At 37.2% G+C, this 17,528-nt stretch overlaps 1 protein-coding gene across 1 annotated transcript; it reads left to right on the top strand.

Annotated features, from left to right (window-relative positions):
* The first annotated feature begins 716 nt into the window (after window positions 1-716).
* On the top strand, window positions 717-17,174 carry LOC110068226 (uncharacterized). The gene is made up of 12 exons (XM_020775608.2): window positions 717-993; window positions 4,226-4,286; window positions 5,024-5,162; window positions 6,243-6,330; window positions 7,115-7,202; window positions 7,274-7,371; window positions 8,295-8,391; window positions 10,436-10,538; window positions 11,253-11,299; window positions 12,305-12,418; window positions 14,039-14,153; window positions 14,921-17,174. Exons 1-12 carry the CDS (start codon window positions 900-902, stop codon window positions 15,005-15,007), a joined length of 1,131 nt encoding a protein of 376 aa, XP_020631267.2. The 5' UTR covers window positions 717-899; the 3' UTR covers window positions 15,008-17,174.
* Window positions 17,175-17,528: the final 354 nt, after the last annotated feature.

The raw sequence follows: 17,528 nt of genomic DNA, 5'->3' as shown, positions 1-17,528 counted from the left end.
CCCATCTATCTGTTTAATTGTCTGCGTCTGTCTGTCTGTCTGTCAATTACAATTACAGGGCAACGGTTTCTCATCTCGTCCTTCTATTAAATCTATACGGCGGTAGTGACTACAAGACCCCACAGAGTTTGTGGGACGACAATATCTAATAACTTGGCCTGCAAGCAGGCTCTCGACGAGCCCGAACGCAGCCGTCCCGCCCTGATCGTATCGCTCTCTGAATTCTTCAGTTTTACGCTCGTCTGCTCGCTTTTCTCCCTGAATTTTTTTTCCGTCCTCGCCGGGAGCCTGTTCGCAGACTACTTAAAACTTTATGGCGTGTATCAGACTGGATTTTATTCTCAACCTGGTGGTGTACGTTCCAAAATTTATTTCTGTCGATAGAAAAACAAACCCATCTGTGAAGTTTAACAAAAGCGTTTATCTAACAATTATGCCACGAGCGTGCGTTGGATATGAGATGATAGATAGCCAACGAGTAGCCCCCCCTACCCACCACGATGGATGGCTCCCTTGAATTGCATTATCCAATGATCCAGTTTTTATTACTTCAGTCTCTGCTGGGAGAACACAAATTTAGAGCGATAACGTCGTACAGAAGCACACAACTTCCAATTATCATCTGATGGAATAGTGATGATCATATGCGGGGGAGACCGCGAAACGCTATACACGAGCGCGGAGAAAAGCGCGGAGCGCGAAGACGGGATGGTCTCGCTCGGGGTCGACTGGGGAGAGTGACAATTTAGCTTTATTTCTTTAGCTTTTGCGTTGTTTCGGCCTTATTCTCGTTTACGTTTCGTTCTGCTCATCACAGAGGCTCCTGATCTTTTTCATACTTGCTGGTAATCAATTTTTTTCACTATTGTTACAACGGTTCATCAAGAATTTGCCAAATCATGAGCGATCACATTTGGCTTCGCGCCGAGACGAAACCAAACGAGCAACGGAGAGCCTTGACTCCAGAGAAATGCCAGGATTTAATCGAAAAAGGTAAACCCTAAGCTTATCAGAATAACAGTATCTGTAAACGTGTTGCTGATAACGGGAGATGCGATTTAATGGTCGTTATAATAAGTGTTCGGTTAGTTAGAACAAAACACTTTCATTGTGTCCCCTACAGTGATTTTCCAGAGGTCCAGCATGTGCTCTGCCAGGTTACAGGGAAGTAAGGTTTTAAAATGTCATGATATTCCATGATAGCTGTTTAAGATTTATGCAAAGTCACCGAACGTTTCTGCGATTTTGAATCCTGTGACCATCAATGGGCGTACGTACTAGCCTGCTCCAGGCTCTCCTCCCTCGTTTTGGCTCTCGCTCGCCCTGTTTTCTCCCTAACTACCGAGGGCTCCTGTAACAGGCCATGGGCGTACTTACTTCTTTTTACGTGACGTGTGATCGGTTAAAAAATTATCCGTGATGCGTGGTTTAAGAGGAAAATTCAGTGTGATGCATAATTGGTACCCCCACCCCCTTTTGTCACCTTTTTTCACAGCCTTTGACTGTTCAAAGATTCAGTATGTTATCTTTTATTTGTTAAGGAAAAACTTTGAAATTTTTTTTTCTCAAACTCATTTTATTCCCAGTGGTGAGATGAAAGAGAAATATCCAAATTATACCCTTACCACACATCACATAACACAATGAGCCCCAGGCTCACTGGTGAAATGTGTCTGAATAAATTACGTACTTACTTACTTTTTACTATTTCCAGATCCCATTCCTTAACACCCTGGTATTTAGGGAGCTTTTCATTCAACCAGAAATTCTGGTTTGCATTTCTGTAAATTTCCAGTGGTGATTGGAAGAGCATTTTCTGAAATTTCCGGGAAAGAGGACTACCTTGCTAGGTATACCAAAATTTTTGGAAATTTCTTACCAGGAATTTCCATTCCATTTAAGGTGATTCCCTAGTAAAAGAACCTGCCATAGGTTTCCAATGAAACTTGGTATGCTGTTGTCACAGGACAAGGAGATGTTCAGAATGTAGTAAAAAGAGGGGGTCACCGTACTTGTTTTCATATCACAATATGCTGACAAATACGGTTATTTAGGTGACTTTTAGTAATCTCCGTGCACAACAAATAAGCGAGATTATTTTTCAATGCAGCATGTTATATCACACAGAGTTTGACTTTCTTTGATTGTTTATTCATCTATGTCCCAGAAAAAATGTCTTCAAATACCCTGCATTTTTTTATCCTTTAAAGGAAACATAATTTGGACGTGCACTGTTGGGCCCATTAAGTCTCCCTCTGTAGTATTTATTTCATTTGCCTAAAAAGTAGCCATAGATTTCTGCTAATTCTTTTCTCAGTTATTGAGGATATTGTTCTCATTGAAATTATGAAATAAAAAGTAGGGGTCACCGTGCTCGTTTAACCCTTTACCCCCTAAGGCAAATGGCAGTTTTTCCCAAATCGGCGAATAAAGACACTCTGCCTGTGTACAATATGCCATTTGAAAGCTACTAATCAACTTATTTAAGAATTGACATCAGCAGCTATGAAGGAGGTAGACATTTTGAGAGAAATTGCTTTAAAATGGGAAAATGAACGACTTCAAAAATGCATCAATCTTCTACTATATTAGGTATACCCCTATACTGTAGCTTATTTAGCAGCTCTTAGTGCATAGCTTGATATGAAACAAGTCTTGCATTCCATTTGCATCCCGAAGAAGGAACTAAAAACTTCTGAGGGTGGTCAACCATGTCTTGGATGGGAGGGGGTCAAAATTTGATGACTTCAATGAGCAGATCTTTTCAAGACAATTTTCATGGCAAAAATTCATAGAAATCTATCAAATATTCACAAAGTTATGACCTTGTGTGCTAATTTGCACTCTTAGGGGGTAAAGGGTTAAGAGAAAAGGAGCATTTATTTCGCTATCGAGCTTAGTTTGAGGGAAATCTCTTATGTTTTGTAGGTGCATGTGTTCATGTGCACGGGCTAATGATGCGAAAATCGTGCGCAGTAGGGATACGCAATGCAATACTAAGGAATCACCTTAACTACGATCTTCCTGAAATTTGCAGAATTTTTGGTTTAATGGTGCCCTTTTCAGAAATTCAACAATTTCCATTTTAATAAATTAATAAAGATGGTGAATTTTAAGCTCGGTAATGAAATGTGAAGGTGAATTAATCAACATGACACGAGCGTGAGAGAAAGAAAAATTCTGAGTCCCTGACAGGAATCGAACCCATGACCTCCTGAACACCAGGCGGGCGCTCTATCCACTGAGCTGCGAGAACTCATGGAGAGCGAGGTCATTTAACTGAGTTCATATATGATAGGTGTCCTGCATACTGCTAGGATCAACGCTATTGAAGTCGTCGTGAGTAGTGATAAATTAATAAAGATGGTGAATTTTAAGCTCAGTTAAATGACCTTGCTCTCCATGAGTTCTCATAGCTCAATGGATAGAGTGCCTGCCCAGTGTTCGGGAGGTCATGGGTTCGATTCCTGTCGGAGACTCAGAATTTTTCTTTGTCCCACGCTCGTGTCATGTTGATTAATTCACCTTCACATTTCATTACCGAGCTTAAAATTCACCATCTTTATTAATTTATCACTACTTACGATGACTTCGATAGCGTTGATCCTAGCAGAATGCAGGACACCTGTCATATATGAACTCAGTTAAATGACCTCGCTCTCCATGAGTTCTCGTAGCTCAGTGGATAGAGCGCCCACCCAGTGTTCGGGAGGTTTGATTCCTGTCGGGGACTCAGAATTTTTCTTTGTCCCATGCTCGTGTCATGTTCACCTTCACAATTTCCGTTTTTCTGGAAACTTTCCTAGGTGGTTTTTGTAACATTTGTCCCTGTTTCAAAATTGCCAGAATGTTTGGTTTAATGGTGTGCTTTTCAGAAATTCAGCAATTTGGATTTTTGTGGAAACCTCCCTAGGAAATTTTTGTACCAATTGTCATTGTTTCGAAACATACATCTACCTTACACCATTGAAGGAAGAAAGATCAAGAACGTGATAGAGTTTACTTAGCCTTCTCACAGGGGCTATCCTCCTGCTTAGTAGTAGGTGACTACATATTGAGTTTTGAACAATTAAAACCATCAAAAAACTATTTCAACTGTCTTTTTGGCCCCTTTTTGAAAGTCCCTAGACATTTCACCACCCCCTTCCCTTGGTGGGGTATGGATATTTCTAAAAGGGTCCACACATTTCATAGACTAAACTTTTGTGATTTCTTTCCTATTTAGGTTTTAAAGTTACAGTGGAATGCTCTGACCAGTCTGTCTTCAAAAATGAGGAATTTCAGTGGTTAGTGGTTTTTGTAATAATAATTAATGATTCTAGCTGTCCATGGGCGAGGGATGAAAAAAGTGTTTATTTCTTTTTACACATCACTTGTGCCAAGGTCTGAGAACATTTAAGATTTTCTTACATGCCACTGGTGAAACTACTGAGAATTCTACTTAGAGTATACTTGTATTTAAAAAAAAAAAAAAGTAACGCCCTATAAGGGTTCTCTTCTGAAATGTCAAAATTTAACTTGCTTGATTTTGATCCTCAGGTGCTACTGTTAATTATTTAAATTAAAAATTATCCTAACATAATAAAGTCGGTATCTTGTTCTGCTGCTTTTGAGGAACTACCCATCAAATATTCTAAGGGGAAAGTCAAGGGTTTAGCCTTCAATGCAGACATATTTTGGCGTGTGAGTTTATTTTTATCAAGCAAGGGCCGTCTGGGTTTCAAACTCAGGAGGGGCTTGGGGAAAGACAAAAAGGCATCCTAGGGTGTAGGAGTGATGCTGAAATAAGCCAACATGGCAGCAAATCTACTGGATCGTGAGCTAATACCCTTAATTCACGAGCACACTGCAAACAGAAAATGCCTGTACTGCTGGCTAATAAATGTTTTATTTATACTACCACTTACAGTATGTGCATTTTTGTTAAGTTACTTTTTCTGAACTCCTTACTGTATTTTGTAAATTCAGTAAATATTTATCAGTAAATTTGACAGACATGAGCTCTTATTTATATATCTTTAAGCATTCCAGGTATCAATATGGTCCCTGCTGGATCTTGGGTCACTGCTCCCAAAGAGGCCTTCATTTTGGGACTAAAAGAACTTCCTCACAGTGAGGACCCAATATCTCAAAGGCACATCTTCTTTGCTCATGCATATAAGGTGAGAAAACGTTTTGCCACCTGCGTACTGCATCTTTGATGTACACTATCTCATTTTCCAACTCATACCAGTTTCTGTGCCCCGAGGCAACTAGGCAGGGCTGTCATTAAGGGCCACAACCAACTGTAATGGCTGAGTGTTCTTGATGGGCTCTTAATGGTAGGTGAAGTTGTCTCTTATTGATATAATTCATACACAAAGTAACAAGTTTGTTTTGCTGGTGTGAACACTAAGGAAACAGGTGACTCAAAACAAAATGATGGCCTTGCTAGGATTGTTGCCTCTTGCCATTGGATGAGATGCTACTCTACACAGGTTATCGCCAGCATTTCAGCTCCCAGGTCACTTTATCCAGAGTGTAGAAGTCCAATGCACCAGGGAATAGGCTAGTTATTAAACTAACCTCAAGTTGACATATATGAAAGTAGCTAAAAGGGGTAGTGAATTTGGAAAGTGGACATTTCAAGCATTGCAGTGAGGACACTTGAGCCATGAATACTTGACATTTTTGTAAATTTTTTTGTGAATATAGAAATAGGGCATTGATATGATGCAAAGGCATTTTTACAATATTATTTTCTTCTTAAGTTGTAGGAATGCTAGTCCTTTTCATTATTTTAAGATCACTCATTTTAAAGTTGTCAAATAATTGAACAAAAAATACTGTGTCCTCATGGATGACCCATTCTTTTTTGACAATTTTTTGTTCTGATAAATGTTTATGCTTCAAGTTAACTAATAACTAGATTCCATGCATATTTTGTTGTGCATCTGTATTGTTATGTAATAGATCAGAGATAACGTCAAAATGTGGTAAGACCTTTTGTTCTTACCACACTTTGAAGTCTTCTGAACAGATGCGGGGCAACAAGAAATCTACATGTATGTGTTTTATATAATTATATAGAGACAAAAAAAGTTGTTAATGATGTCATCCATACGTCTGTCTTCCAATAGATCACAAGTAGGAATCAATCAAAATGGGGTCTAATAATTGTTGACTTATTATACATGTATGAATTACTACTGTTTTAAATATGCTTCCTTTTTAATTGTTATCTTTTAATTAATAACTTATAGAATCAAACAGGCTGGGCAGATTTACTCCACCGATTCATCAAGGGAGGAGGCAGCATTTATGACATTGAGTTTATGACTGATGAGACTGGTAAGGCCCCTTGATAGATTGTGTCCTGGTGTACCAGTACACAGAGGGAATAACCATTGTACTCCTTTCTTTATGAACCTTTGTTTAGCTGTTGAACATTGTTGGATCTTTTGTATCAGTTCTTGTGAACTGGTACACGAGGACAGAACACCTTGATAGGTGCTGTCACATAACATAGAATATGAACAAAAAGAGTTCAAAATTGTCTTGTCCATCAATCATGTGAAAGAAAGTTTGCATTGCATGTCACTGTACTTCTTGGGACACTGTTTTATTCTACACAAGTACTTTTAATAATTTCAGTCCATTCGATGGACATTGATCAATGTTTACCAGCAAAAACAGATTAAACAAAACTGCATGGTGTGAAATTAGTGGGATACTAGACTCTGAAACACTTCTAGTCAGAGTGGTTTAAAGCAAAAAAAATTGAGATTAGACTTATTGTAAGTTTTTGCTATTACATGTAGGTGTATATCTACAGCTGTGTCCAAATTAGTATTTGATGTCATCCTCAACCTGTGTGCCTTAATTAAGATTGTCATAACGTATTTGATCAAAAATGAATCTAGATTTGGACTTAAAAGCAGCTTAGAATCCCTTCAATACTAAAACTGACTGGAATAGAATGATCTTTTCAGAGTTGAAAATGTAAGTTGGCAGTCATAAAGCCCACTGCTTCTAGAACAATCATATCAACTTGTCTTAATATTATTATTTATTAGGAGTCAACAAATGTTTGTACTAGTCAATTTAATTTGAATTTCTAACCATTTATTTTCAGGAAGAAGAGTAGTGGCTGAATTTAGTGGAATGGCTGGACTTGGTGGAATGGGTCTGGGAATACTTGCTTGGTGCCATCAGCAACTGAGGTACAAGAAAGCAACAGTAAACTGCTTTTAGGAACTTTGAAGTTTTGTAATTAAGTTCACTTTCTCAACAGTCCCAATATACCAATGGCTACAGTGAAACCTTATGATAATGATGCTGCATTCGTTGATCACATCAAACTACAACACAAGCAAGTTGCCAAGTTGAAAGGTAATTAGCTAGAACGTGCCTGGGGGGGGGGGGGGGGGGGAGGTCCCCATAAAATGACAGGGTGTTCCATTGGAAAGTTTCATAAGAATCCCTAAAAGTTACCAGAATCTCCTGTTGAGGACATGTCTTAAATTCACTTTCACACCGAAGAGGTATCAATCCTAAAATAACAAATCAACTGTCACTTTGTCAGCTTATTACCCTAAAAGCAGGGCTCAAAAAGAGTGCCATTGGGTCACCCAGGACAAGTAGATTTTCCTTCTGGACAAGGGATCAGGCAAGTCATCTACCAACTAAATCATTGAAAGAGCAAACTAAAACTTGCCCAGGGCAAGCCAAATTTGAGGGCTACTTGCTGGAATTCAAGTTTTTTTAGAGCCCTGTAAAAGGTACCACAATAAGTCCAATGATAAACTTAAACACCTTAAAGCAGCACAAATCCAGAACATTATTAAATATATTTTACCTGCCTGAAGGGTACAGCGAGTAGCCCTGTCATTTTATCAGGGAGTCTCCCTAGGCAGCAGACCTCTCTCTTTACATGTTGAGGGCTCACGCGATCAAGGCGAGTCTGAGATTCAACCTGAAACATTTTACACTCATTGTCTGTTTCTTGGTTTGGACTTCTGGTAAGTAGTGACTACCAGTCCAAAACACTGATAAGATATGATCAGAGTAAAACAATTTGAATGAAGCATTTTTCTCAATCATATATTTTAATATAACTTGATTTAGAAATCAGGCTATATATCAGATGTCTGTATATCGGGGAGAAAAACTGAGCATGTAAATATGGAGTACTTTCAAAATTTAGTGCATCATGAATTATCAATGAAAAGAATTGCAAACATTCTGCCCTGGTGTAGATATATTTATTTCTGTCAGCTGAAATGATGTTATTGTTTTCACATTTGACATGTTAGGTCTTCCTGAAGTGTTTCCTCGGATCATTGTGATTGGTGCTCTTGGTCGCTGTGGTAAAGGAGCTTTAGAGATTGCCCATAAGCTGGGTCTTCCAAAGTAAGAACCAGTGAGATTTATATCATGAATACAGTTGGTCCCTGCTAATTCAAATTTGGTTCTTTGAATTCCCTGTCATTATGATGTCAGACCACCTTGGAACATAGCCGGAAAACTACAATTTAGGCTTTTCATTGGACTTTAATCTTGTTCAGTAGTGAGCATCATCCTCAAGTGTTCTCTTGGTCAATAAAAAGATACATCCTTTTGTGTTGATTACATATTAGTAACCTCTTAAGGTGGCTGAACACAGTTTTTGGTAACTGCATTTCATTCACCTTTTTCTCTAAAACCCTTGATCCCTCAGTCTTCAAAAATGGCAGCAAGCAAGTTTTTTTTTTTTTTTTTTTTTTTTTTTTTTTTTGTAATTTTTATTTTTTTTCAACATTTTGGGTTATAATACATACAATACAACACAAGACATAACACTAGTTACAATACTTACAATACGTCATAACTACAATAGATTACATACAACAAATTATAATTACTAATCGTAGCCTAATCATACCTAAAGAATATACAATGCGTTGTTTACAATAGTGCAGCTACCCAAATACAGAAAAAAAAAAAAAAAAAAAAAAAAAAAAAAGAAAGTAAGTTAGTGACATGCTGAGAAGGAGAAATTACAAATTAAGCTCAACTATTATTAAGAGATGGCATTAGTTTTTCCCACTTTTTGTAATGTTTATAAAGTTGGTTATTTTTGGTAGCTATTTTTTTTCAATGTAATAAACGGTTTTTGTCTTTGCTAAAAATATTGTTAATGTTGGTTTAATTTTATTTAATTTACATTTATAAATAAAAAACTTTCCTAGCAGTATCAAGTGATTCAGGATAATAAAGTCTTCGTTGTTGTTGAACACTCCAAACAATATATTTTCAAATGTCAAAGTGTCCAAAGATACATTCTGGTTTGAAAGCCAAGAAGAAAAAGCCCGCCAGAAGTCTTTTGTTGTATCACAATAAAAGAGCAAATGTTCGAGGGACTCGACCTCTTTCAAACAAAAGGTGCACATTGGTGATTCAATCATTCAGCAAGCAAGTTAACAACACAAACTTTGGGTTTTTGATGGTTAAGCTGACATATGTGCCGTTGCCATGGCAACATGAATAAATATAAACAGGCCTTTAAAATCGGTTCTGTTTATTTGTAGATAATCTAGTCATTAGATTTTCTTTATAATTTGCTTTGCAACAAGCTTGTAATGATTCTCACAAGTTAACACCATTTTGCTAATAATTTAACAGAGAGATCTCTAATGATCCCTTGTTGAAGGTTCACTGGAATATCTAGAATTTCCTTTGTTAAACTTCAATTATTTTCAATACTCCAGTTACTTATTTCCTAAAGTATTTTCATGCCAAATTTCGTGAAATTCTAATGAGTGGTTCTCGAGTATTAGGCATATTTCTGAGAGCGCAATTTTTCGTTCAATTGCGATTTTTTTTGACTTACTACGCATGCACTGCATTTAACTGGGTTCTTCTGGTAACAAAGGAAAAACTGAGAATTGCTGGGTTCTTTGTATCGTTACCTTTTCTAAGATACCTTTGTAATAAAAGACTAAAGCCATCAATACACTGCATTCAATTGAAGAGAAAAATAGCACAGATAGTGCAGGAGTTGAGTAAATAAAATGATCGCTCTATTGACGGCATGTTGTTTTTTGCAATCCTTGTGTGTACGCTGAATTGCATCAGTAAAAGCGCGTGCGAAAACTGTGTTCGGCCACCCTAATTGTTATTTTCATGTTTCATGGTGACCCAGTTATTTTGAACTCCCACTATTTTGAACATGTTGGTGTTCTTAAACAATCAAATTTCTCCCCTGTGGGAAATGAGTTCTTTTCTTATTGCCAAAGTTTTCTATTGTTTGGCAATGTTGACATAATGTGGCCACCGCAAAAATGCTCCATTCACCCCTGATAATTTCTCATTAAAATTATGACGCTGATTTTCTGAACTTGAACGCTTGTAAGTTAAACAACAACATTGTGTGTTTGCTAGTTGTGACACTTGTCCTCGTCACTTTCACTGCTAGGGCTGCCATTGCCGAATGGGATTTGGATGAAACAAAGCCGGGTGGCCCTTTCAAGGAGATACTGGACTATGACATTCTTGTTAACTGCATTCTTTTAATGGAGGTACAGTAAACTCTTTTGGATGACTATCGGTCTTTGTTACTTAATTATCACTTTGGTATGGAAAATTCACATGTTTAGTGTGTCACTATTGCATTAGCCCTGTGTGAGTAAATGTGTGAAAAAAATTCATAGTTTTTTCACAGGATGCAATCTGTAGAGAGGGCTCTTTTCACGTGGTTAATACTTAAAACCTGTCAAACCTGCAAAATTATGCAGCCTGTAATTTTTCCCTTTTTGTCTCACAGCCAGGTTGGAAAGCCATTTGTTGTTTGAACAAAATTTAGCCAATAACAAAAATCATCTTGTGATCTTCACTTGCACTTGTGATAGATATGAGATCTAGAGCCAACTAGGTGGTATGCACCTCACTGTATCATCATAACTACCATCTTATTGTAGAATAATTGTTACATTGTCAACTGTACTAGTGATTTGATTAGGGATCCGATTTGTCCACAGAGCATTAATTATAAAATTTTGCAAAGTGAAGAAATCATCCTCACAGCTTTGTTCTTGTACAGTGCGTCGTTATTGTAATATTTCAGTTTATTCTATGATCAGTTGGTAAGTGCTGAAATTGCCTTAAGTTGTGCAGCTTAATAAGCCAACGTGCATGCCAATTTTAAAATGTGTGGACATAATTGTAACAACCATTCCATTCTGCCATTCTGTGCTTCTAGTATTTTTCAATTCATTTCCTTTTCATCTTTGTAGAAAATTCCACCATTTCTTACAAAGGAAATGTTGGAGACAGATGACAGGTACATACATTGCTAGTTTACAGAGTATTTACTGTTATTTTTAAAAGAATTATTACTTTCAATTGTGGGTATTAGGTACTTAAAGTAACGAGCTATTGATGCCCTTATTTGCCACACGACACAAAGAAGATTGAAAGGAAAGAAATGAAGTAAAATAATCAACTATCAATGTGCAATCCTTGTTCCAGATAAGCAAGGGGTCTCAGGTCAAAAACCTGACAAGGTCAGCTGTTAGGCTCGATTACCAGGGGCTGTTTCGGGAAATGAGGCCGTGCTCATGGCATGGGGACCCAAGAGAGTGGCGGAAATTGAGCCTAGTCATCTACATGACCGGAGAAATAAATAGGAAAGTTATGCTAATTTGGTGGAGCAGTGGGAATTGACCCGTTGGAATTCCTTATTGATACCCTGCCTTGAAAATTTATCTGGAACACTGCTTGCTCATGACCTGAATCACCCAATATGATATTCTTACAGGCCAGGGTGTTCAAAGCCCGATTACGCTAACCCAAGATTAGCAAGAATTTTGATTTCAGTTTTGTATTTTTTGGTGAGGTTTTTTGTGTTTATATTGTTTGTCCTTAGTTTTGAGCTCGAGTAGTCTCAAACTACACAGAACATAAGAAGTGAAAAACATTTTATACAAGAAAAGTTGTTACTTCAGTTAACTTTTAATCCTGGGCCGGCATTAACTAGCTTTTGCACAACCCAGCCATAGTCTATTTACTTTGGGCATGCTATAAACCTTTAACATAAAATCACCTTATCACTTGGTCACTGAATACCTACATGTAATTAAAAGGAATAATAATTATTCTATTGTTACTATTGTACCTGGGAATACAAAGTTGTTCCATCTTTTTTTATGCAGGGTGGGCATTACATAAAAAGAACAGCATGGGCCAGATTAGCCTGTTACACCAGTTAATCATAATCATAATCATAACTAGCTTTACTTTTGGAGGCATTTTGTACAACATTACTAAATACATTGTTTACTTCCAGGAATTTGAGTGTGGTGGTTGACGTGAGCTGCGATCCTAATAATCCATACAATCCATTGCCATTCTACGAGTCAATAACTACATTTGATCAGCCATGTGAGAGAATAAAACTCAGGTGAGTTTATATACTTACACAGAATAAATATCTGTCTGTGAAGAGTGAAAAGTGTTCATCAGCTGTATAGATTCCTAGGTATCTTTATATGTCATTCTTAGAGCAACATTGAATTAGAACAAGAAGTGTGAGCATTTAACTGCACTAATTACCATACTGAATCAAATCTTATTAGTACCTTGCATCCAGTAAGTAACCCATTTCTGATAAGCACTCCCTTTGAGTGTTGTTTAATGTTTAATAAACACTTGTATTCCAATGAGCATCCCCTTCCAATCCAATATGTGCCCAGTGCAAAAGTAGTGACATGCATTAAAGAAATTGCCATAGAATAGGCTGATTAGAGTGAGTGAAAGTTCAATGTAGTTTGGTTTCTCATCTGAACGTAGCCTGCATGCCAAGCATTCCTATATGAGCAAGGAGTTTCTTGTCTGTTAGTTTCTCAAAAATTGAGGTAAGAGTGAATGATTTTTTCATTCTTGTCCAAATTTTCATGCGGCCAGAATCTGCATAAAGCTCTTCACTTGTATGAGAAAGCTTGCTACACATGATCTGAATGTAAACATACTGGTTTGGAATGACAAGGAGATGGTGTTACAAATTTGAAAGCTCTTAATGTTACCATCTCTAGTTAAGGGATCTGTTGTTCATTAAAATGCTAGCTGTAGTTCACAAAGAGCCACCTCTTCAATAAGCACCCTCCTTTGGGATACCAAAAGTACATTAGTGCCCAGCTACTTAATTGAATCATTACAATACCTGCGTCACAAGTTTTGCCCGAGTCTACAACCTGAGTTGTTGAATTATTTGCAAGTGGAAAAATCTGTGTCAGTAGTATTTTTTGAATGGCCCTTTCCTTCCCCCCCCGCCCCCCCCCCCAAAAAAAATAGGTAAAAATATTAAAATAAAAAAAATAAAATATGAAAAAAGAGAAAGTGAGGTGCAAGTAAAGCCACCATTTACCACCTTGTAAGGTGTGTTGAATACAACCCTGCAGATACACCAGCCTCTTAAAACCGCCAAAACACACAGCATTTCAAACATCAAAACAGATGCTCAGGTTAAACTGCTGCATTACTCCAACCCACCCCTCCAAAAAACACAAGAAAGGAGACCACATATCTCTCTTAGCCATTAAAAGAACTTTGCATGTTCCATCTCTTTCATTCCTGAAAATGCTACTCCCCTCAGGATTTTGGATTTCTGTTTAATTCAGAGCAATTCTAAATCGGATTAGTAAAATTCTACTAGTATACTAATGAAAATGCTGTAATCTGATTGGCTGAGCTATTGAACACTATCAGCAGTTAGTGTGCAGTGTACCCTTGTTAACAAAATGACGGCCGCTTCTTGGCGTCTTCGACGTGTCTGTGGAGAGGTTTTAGATTAAGTTTTGAATGACTAGTAGATTTATACTAAAACAATTAGATTATTCGCTCTCGATTTCTATGCGTGATAGTTGACCCAGGCTGCGCCCTCGTCAACTTTCACGCAATAGAAATTTAGAGCTCATAATCTAATTGTTTATTATACATTTTTGGGAAATTTCTTGTACATTTGAAATTCTCACAATTATGTACTCTTCCTTGGACCCTGTTTATTCTGTGTTTTATTTCTTAGCTGCAGTAAGCCTCTTGACGTGGTAGCCATAGATCATTTGCCTTCTGTTTTACCACGTGAAAGTAGTGAGAGATTTGCCAGCAAGATGACACCTTATTTAATGAAATTAGTAGAGGTAAGAAGAACATGTTACACTGGGGTTGTAAAAATGAGTTTCTTTGGCAGCTAAGTGATAACAGCTTCTTCTCAGGCTATAATGGGTTACTTTTGTTCAGGGGTTATAAATTGTCTTGCTATCTCAAGCTTGGTTTGTTACCAACAGGATGTTCCTTAATATTAAAAAACCTTCCATAAATTGTTAAATAGACGATTTGACTGAGGCCTTGAGCTGCTGGGAGGCGCAGTGGCCTCATGGTTAGTGCGCTCGTCTCCGGATCGAGCGGTCCGGGTTCGAGCCCTGGCCGGGGACATTGTGTTGTGTTCTTGGGCAAGGCACTTTACTCTCACAGTGCCTCTCTCCACCCAGGTGTATAAATGGGTACCAGTGAACTTAATGCTGGGGGTAATCCTGGGATGGACTAGCATCCCATCCAGGGGGGAGTAGAAATACTCCTAGTCGCTTCATGCTACAGAAACCGGGATAAGCTCCGGCCTGATGCGCCACTTGGCTCGTATGCAGACTTTACCTTACCTTTGTTCAGGGGTTATAAATTGTCTTGCTATCTCAAGCTTGGTTTGTTACAAACAGGGTGTTCCTTAATATTAAAAAACCTTCCATAAATTGTTAAATAGACGATTTGACTGAGGCCTTGAGCTGCTGTCATTCTTTTAATTCCAAGCTTTCGCCAAACTACGGCATAGAATATGTAGTCAAATTGTCTATTTAATCACCCAACATGCTAATGAAGGACAACTTCAAACAATTATTAATTGTGCTTTCAGGATCCTGTTTGGATCAGAACCAAGAAGATGTTTGATCAAAAAGCAGCAGAAGCTAAAGAGTTTTTGAGCGCAGGCTTACATCATTAAATTAATATATTGCATGAAATGCAAACATGGTAAAGCATGTGACAAGAGATGTACTCTAATGAAACTGAGGAGAAGTGATGTTCAGAAAAAAAATACAAACATTCATAATTTAAGTTTATTAACTATAGTTTATATTTTAGAATTCGTAGAAGAGATTTGCTTAATAATTTCACTATAAAACACTGCGATAAAATGGAAGAACATTGTAACGAAGTGTAACAAAAAGAGCAAAAAAATTAACAACACTTTTATATCATTGTTTCCTTAGCATTCGTGTCCCGTAGGAATTTTAGTTTGTTTTTAACTTTGTACCATTTTTATTCACTCAGTTGACTTGATACTTACGTTGAGCAAACGGCAAAACGTCGTCATTAATTTTTGAACCAAAACGGTTTTCAGTTTTTCCATTTTTATCGCAGTGTTTTATTGTGAAATTTTAAATTTTCATAACTGGTAATATATACTGCCGAAAGCTTATTTAACTTCTCCCTTTCTTGTCGGACTACATAGTGTGTGGACATTGATATCTGATCACCAGACCCCAGTTGTTCGAAGACTGGATAACGCTCTTCACAGGATAAATCACTATCCAGCGGATAAGTGGTAACAAGACAAACCACGCTATCCGCTGGACAGTGATTTATCCGGTGGAAAGCGTTATCCTCCTTTCGAACAACCGCGGCCAGTTAGTTATACCGATGAGTTAACCTCACATCTGGAGTGGGAATGGATAGCATATCTCATATCTGAGAATTGACCAAGTCCATAATATTAATTGTCTTAAAAGAAGTTGGGAAGTCAGTGCTACCAGTTTGAGACAAGATCAGCGATATCTTATCAAAAACAACAACAACAACAACACTCGAGGTATTATAAGACCTTCTAAATAAATGGAAGCTTAAACATCACATTTAACTGACTATGGTAAATTTCAAACTTTCTAAGTTTGATACTTAACAGTTTGAAATTTGCTGTTTGTCAGTTAAAAACTCTATCTACCTACCTGACCTTAAAAGACAGTTTTGTTTTATCGCCTGCTCCAACCTCCTCAAAATTATTTTAAAATTTATACTGAAGTCTTTGCCAACAAAGAAGTCCAGCAGAACATAAGAAAAATTCGATTGCAAAAGGCCTTGGTCTCTGCTCTTAAGTCTTAACTTAAAGAAACACGTAACTTTACAGCACAAACATGACCTAAGAAATCAGGTTGAAGTATTTGTACGGTAATTTAGGAATCAGGGACTATTTGCATTTTGAAAAAGTATCTGATCCTAGCGTAAGTGTACACACATTTTGCACATCATAGATTTCCTTCTCCGGTGACAAAACTCAAGCAGTTGACGTTCATGTTTCTGCGATTGGAAATCTTGTAAATCAAATGTTTCAATCTAATGAACTACATCAAGGATTAAAGCTTGAAAACTTGGGTTTCGCACGGAACCGTCCTGTAATGTGCAAAATGTGTGCACAGTTGACCAATTTTGATATATTAAATTTCTAACTTAGTTCCGAGGCTTCAGGGGTCTGAATCAAAGGAATAAGATCGAAAAAAAAAAAGAAACAGTTTCTTTTGTTTAAATCTCCTAAACCTCACCACATGTTAGAATTAAACTTTATCGAAAACTGGACTATGGAGAAACTAACAAAATACTGAGACACGTCACCTGGCTGGCTACCTTTCCATTGTTATGTAATTAATTGATTTTATGCATTGCTGGTCTGCATTGCGCAGTATTTAATGATTGGAGGAATAGGAAATTCACATATGAATTTTATTTGAATAAGAAATATAAAATATAAGTTCTTACTCAGTCGCAACGTAAATACAAGCTTATGATTTGATTTATGAAATGATTTGGCGGTACATTTTTCTCACGGTTAATTTAATTTAAATGCTTCATTACGTAGTACACTTATGAAAGTGAACTTGAATTAAATTTGTGGGTAGGTACATTTAAAATTTTAGCAACTAATTCTTTAATATTGTCCTAGAACTTGGCGAACAACTATTAGCAAGTCCTAGTAGTGTCATAAGTGGTGTTCTTCTGTGTGTGGCTAGTTGGCAGAGTTGCCATATTACTTGATTGCTTCAGCAAGAAGCCTTATGTTGTATTGCATATTTAGTATGGTAGTGACTAAATGAATAAAAAGTCTTTCACTGACTGAATATTTTAACCAGTTATTATGATCACTAAACAAACTGGAGAGCTTTTGAGAAATGAACAAGAATCATCCAATGCTTTCTATACAGAAGGGTTTATCAGTTCTTCTACATTACTTAAAGAGTCTTGCATCTTGTTGAGAAAACAGACTGTTATTCACATTTCTCAAACTTATTAATAATTCATTAAGTTTAGACAGGAATTATCAAAGACGTCAAAGGAAATCATGACCGTGGCGTTCTTTGGATATCTGATCTTAATTAGCATAGATTTTAACGATTTTATTTCTCCGTTTTCTCCTTAGTTTTAGTCTCGATTGAGAAGATATATCAAAAACTCAAGACAGTGTTTGACCACAT

The sequence above is a fragment of the Orbicella faveolata genome, unplaced genomic scaffold (genome assembly GCF_042242905.1).
Source record: "Orbicella faveolata isolate gen_17 unplaced genomic scaffold, um_ofav_v1 contig_3, whole genome shotgun sequence".
Taxonomy (NCBI): domain Eukaryota; kingdom Metazoa; phylum Cnidaria; class Anthozoa; order Scleractinia; family Merulinidae; genus Orbicella; species Orbicella faveolata.
Note: the sequence above shows the minus strand (reverse complement) of the source record. Positions and strands in the feature narration are given on the sequence as shown.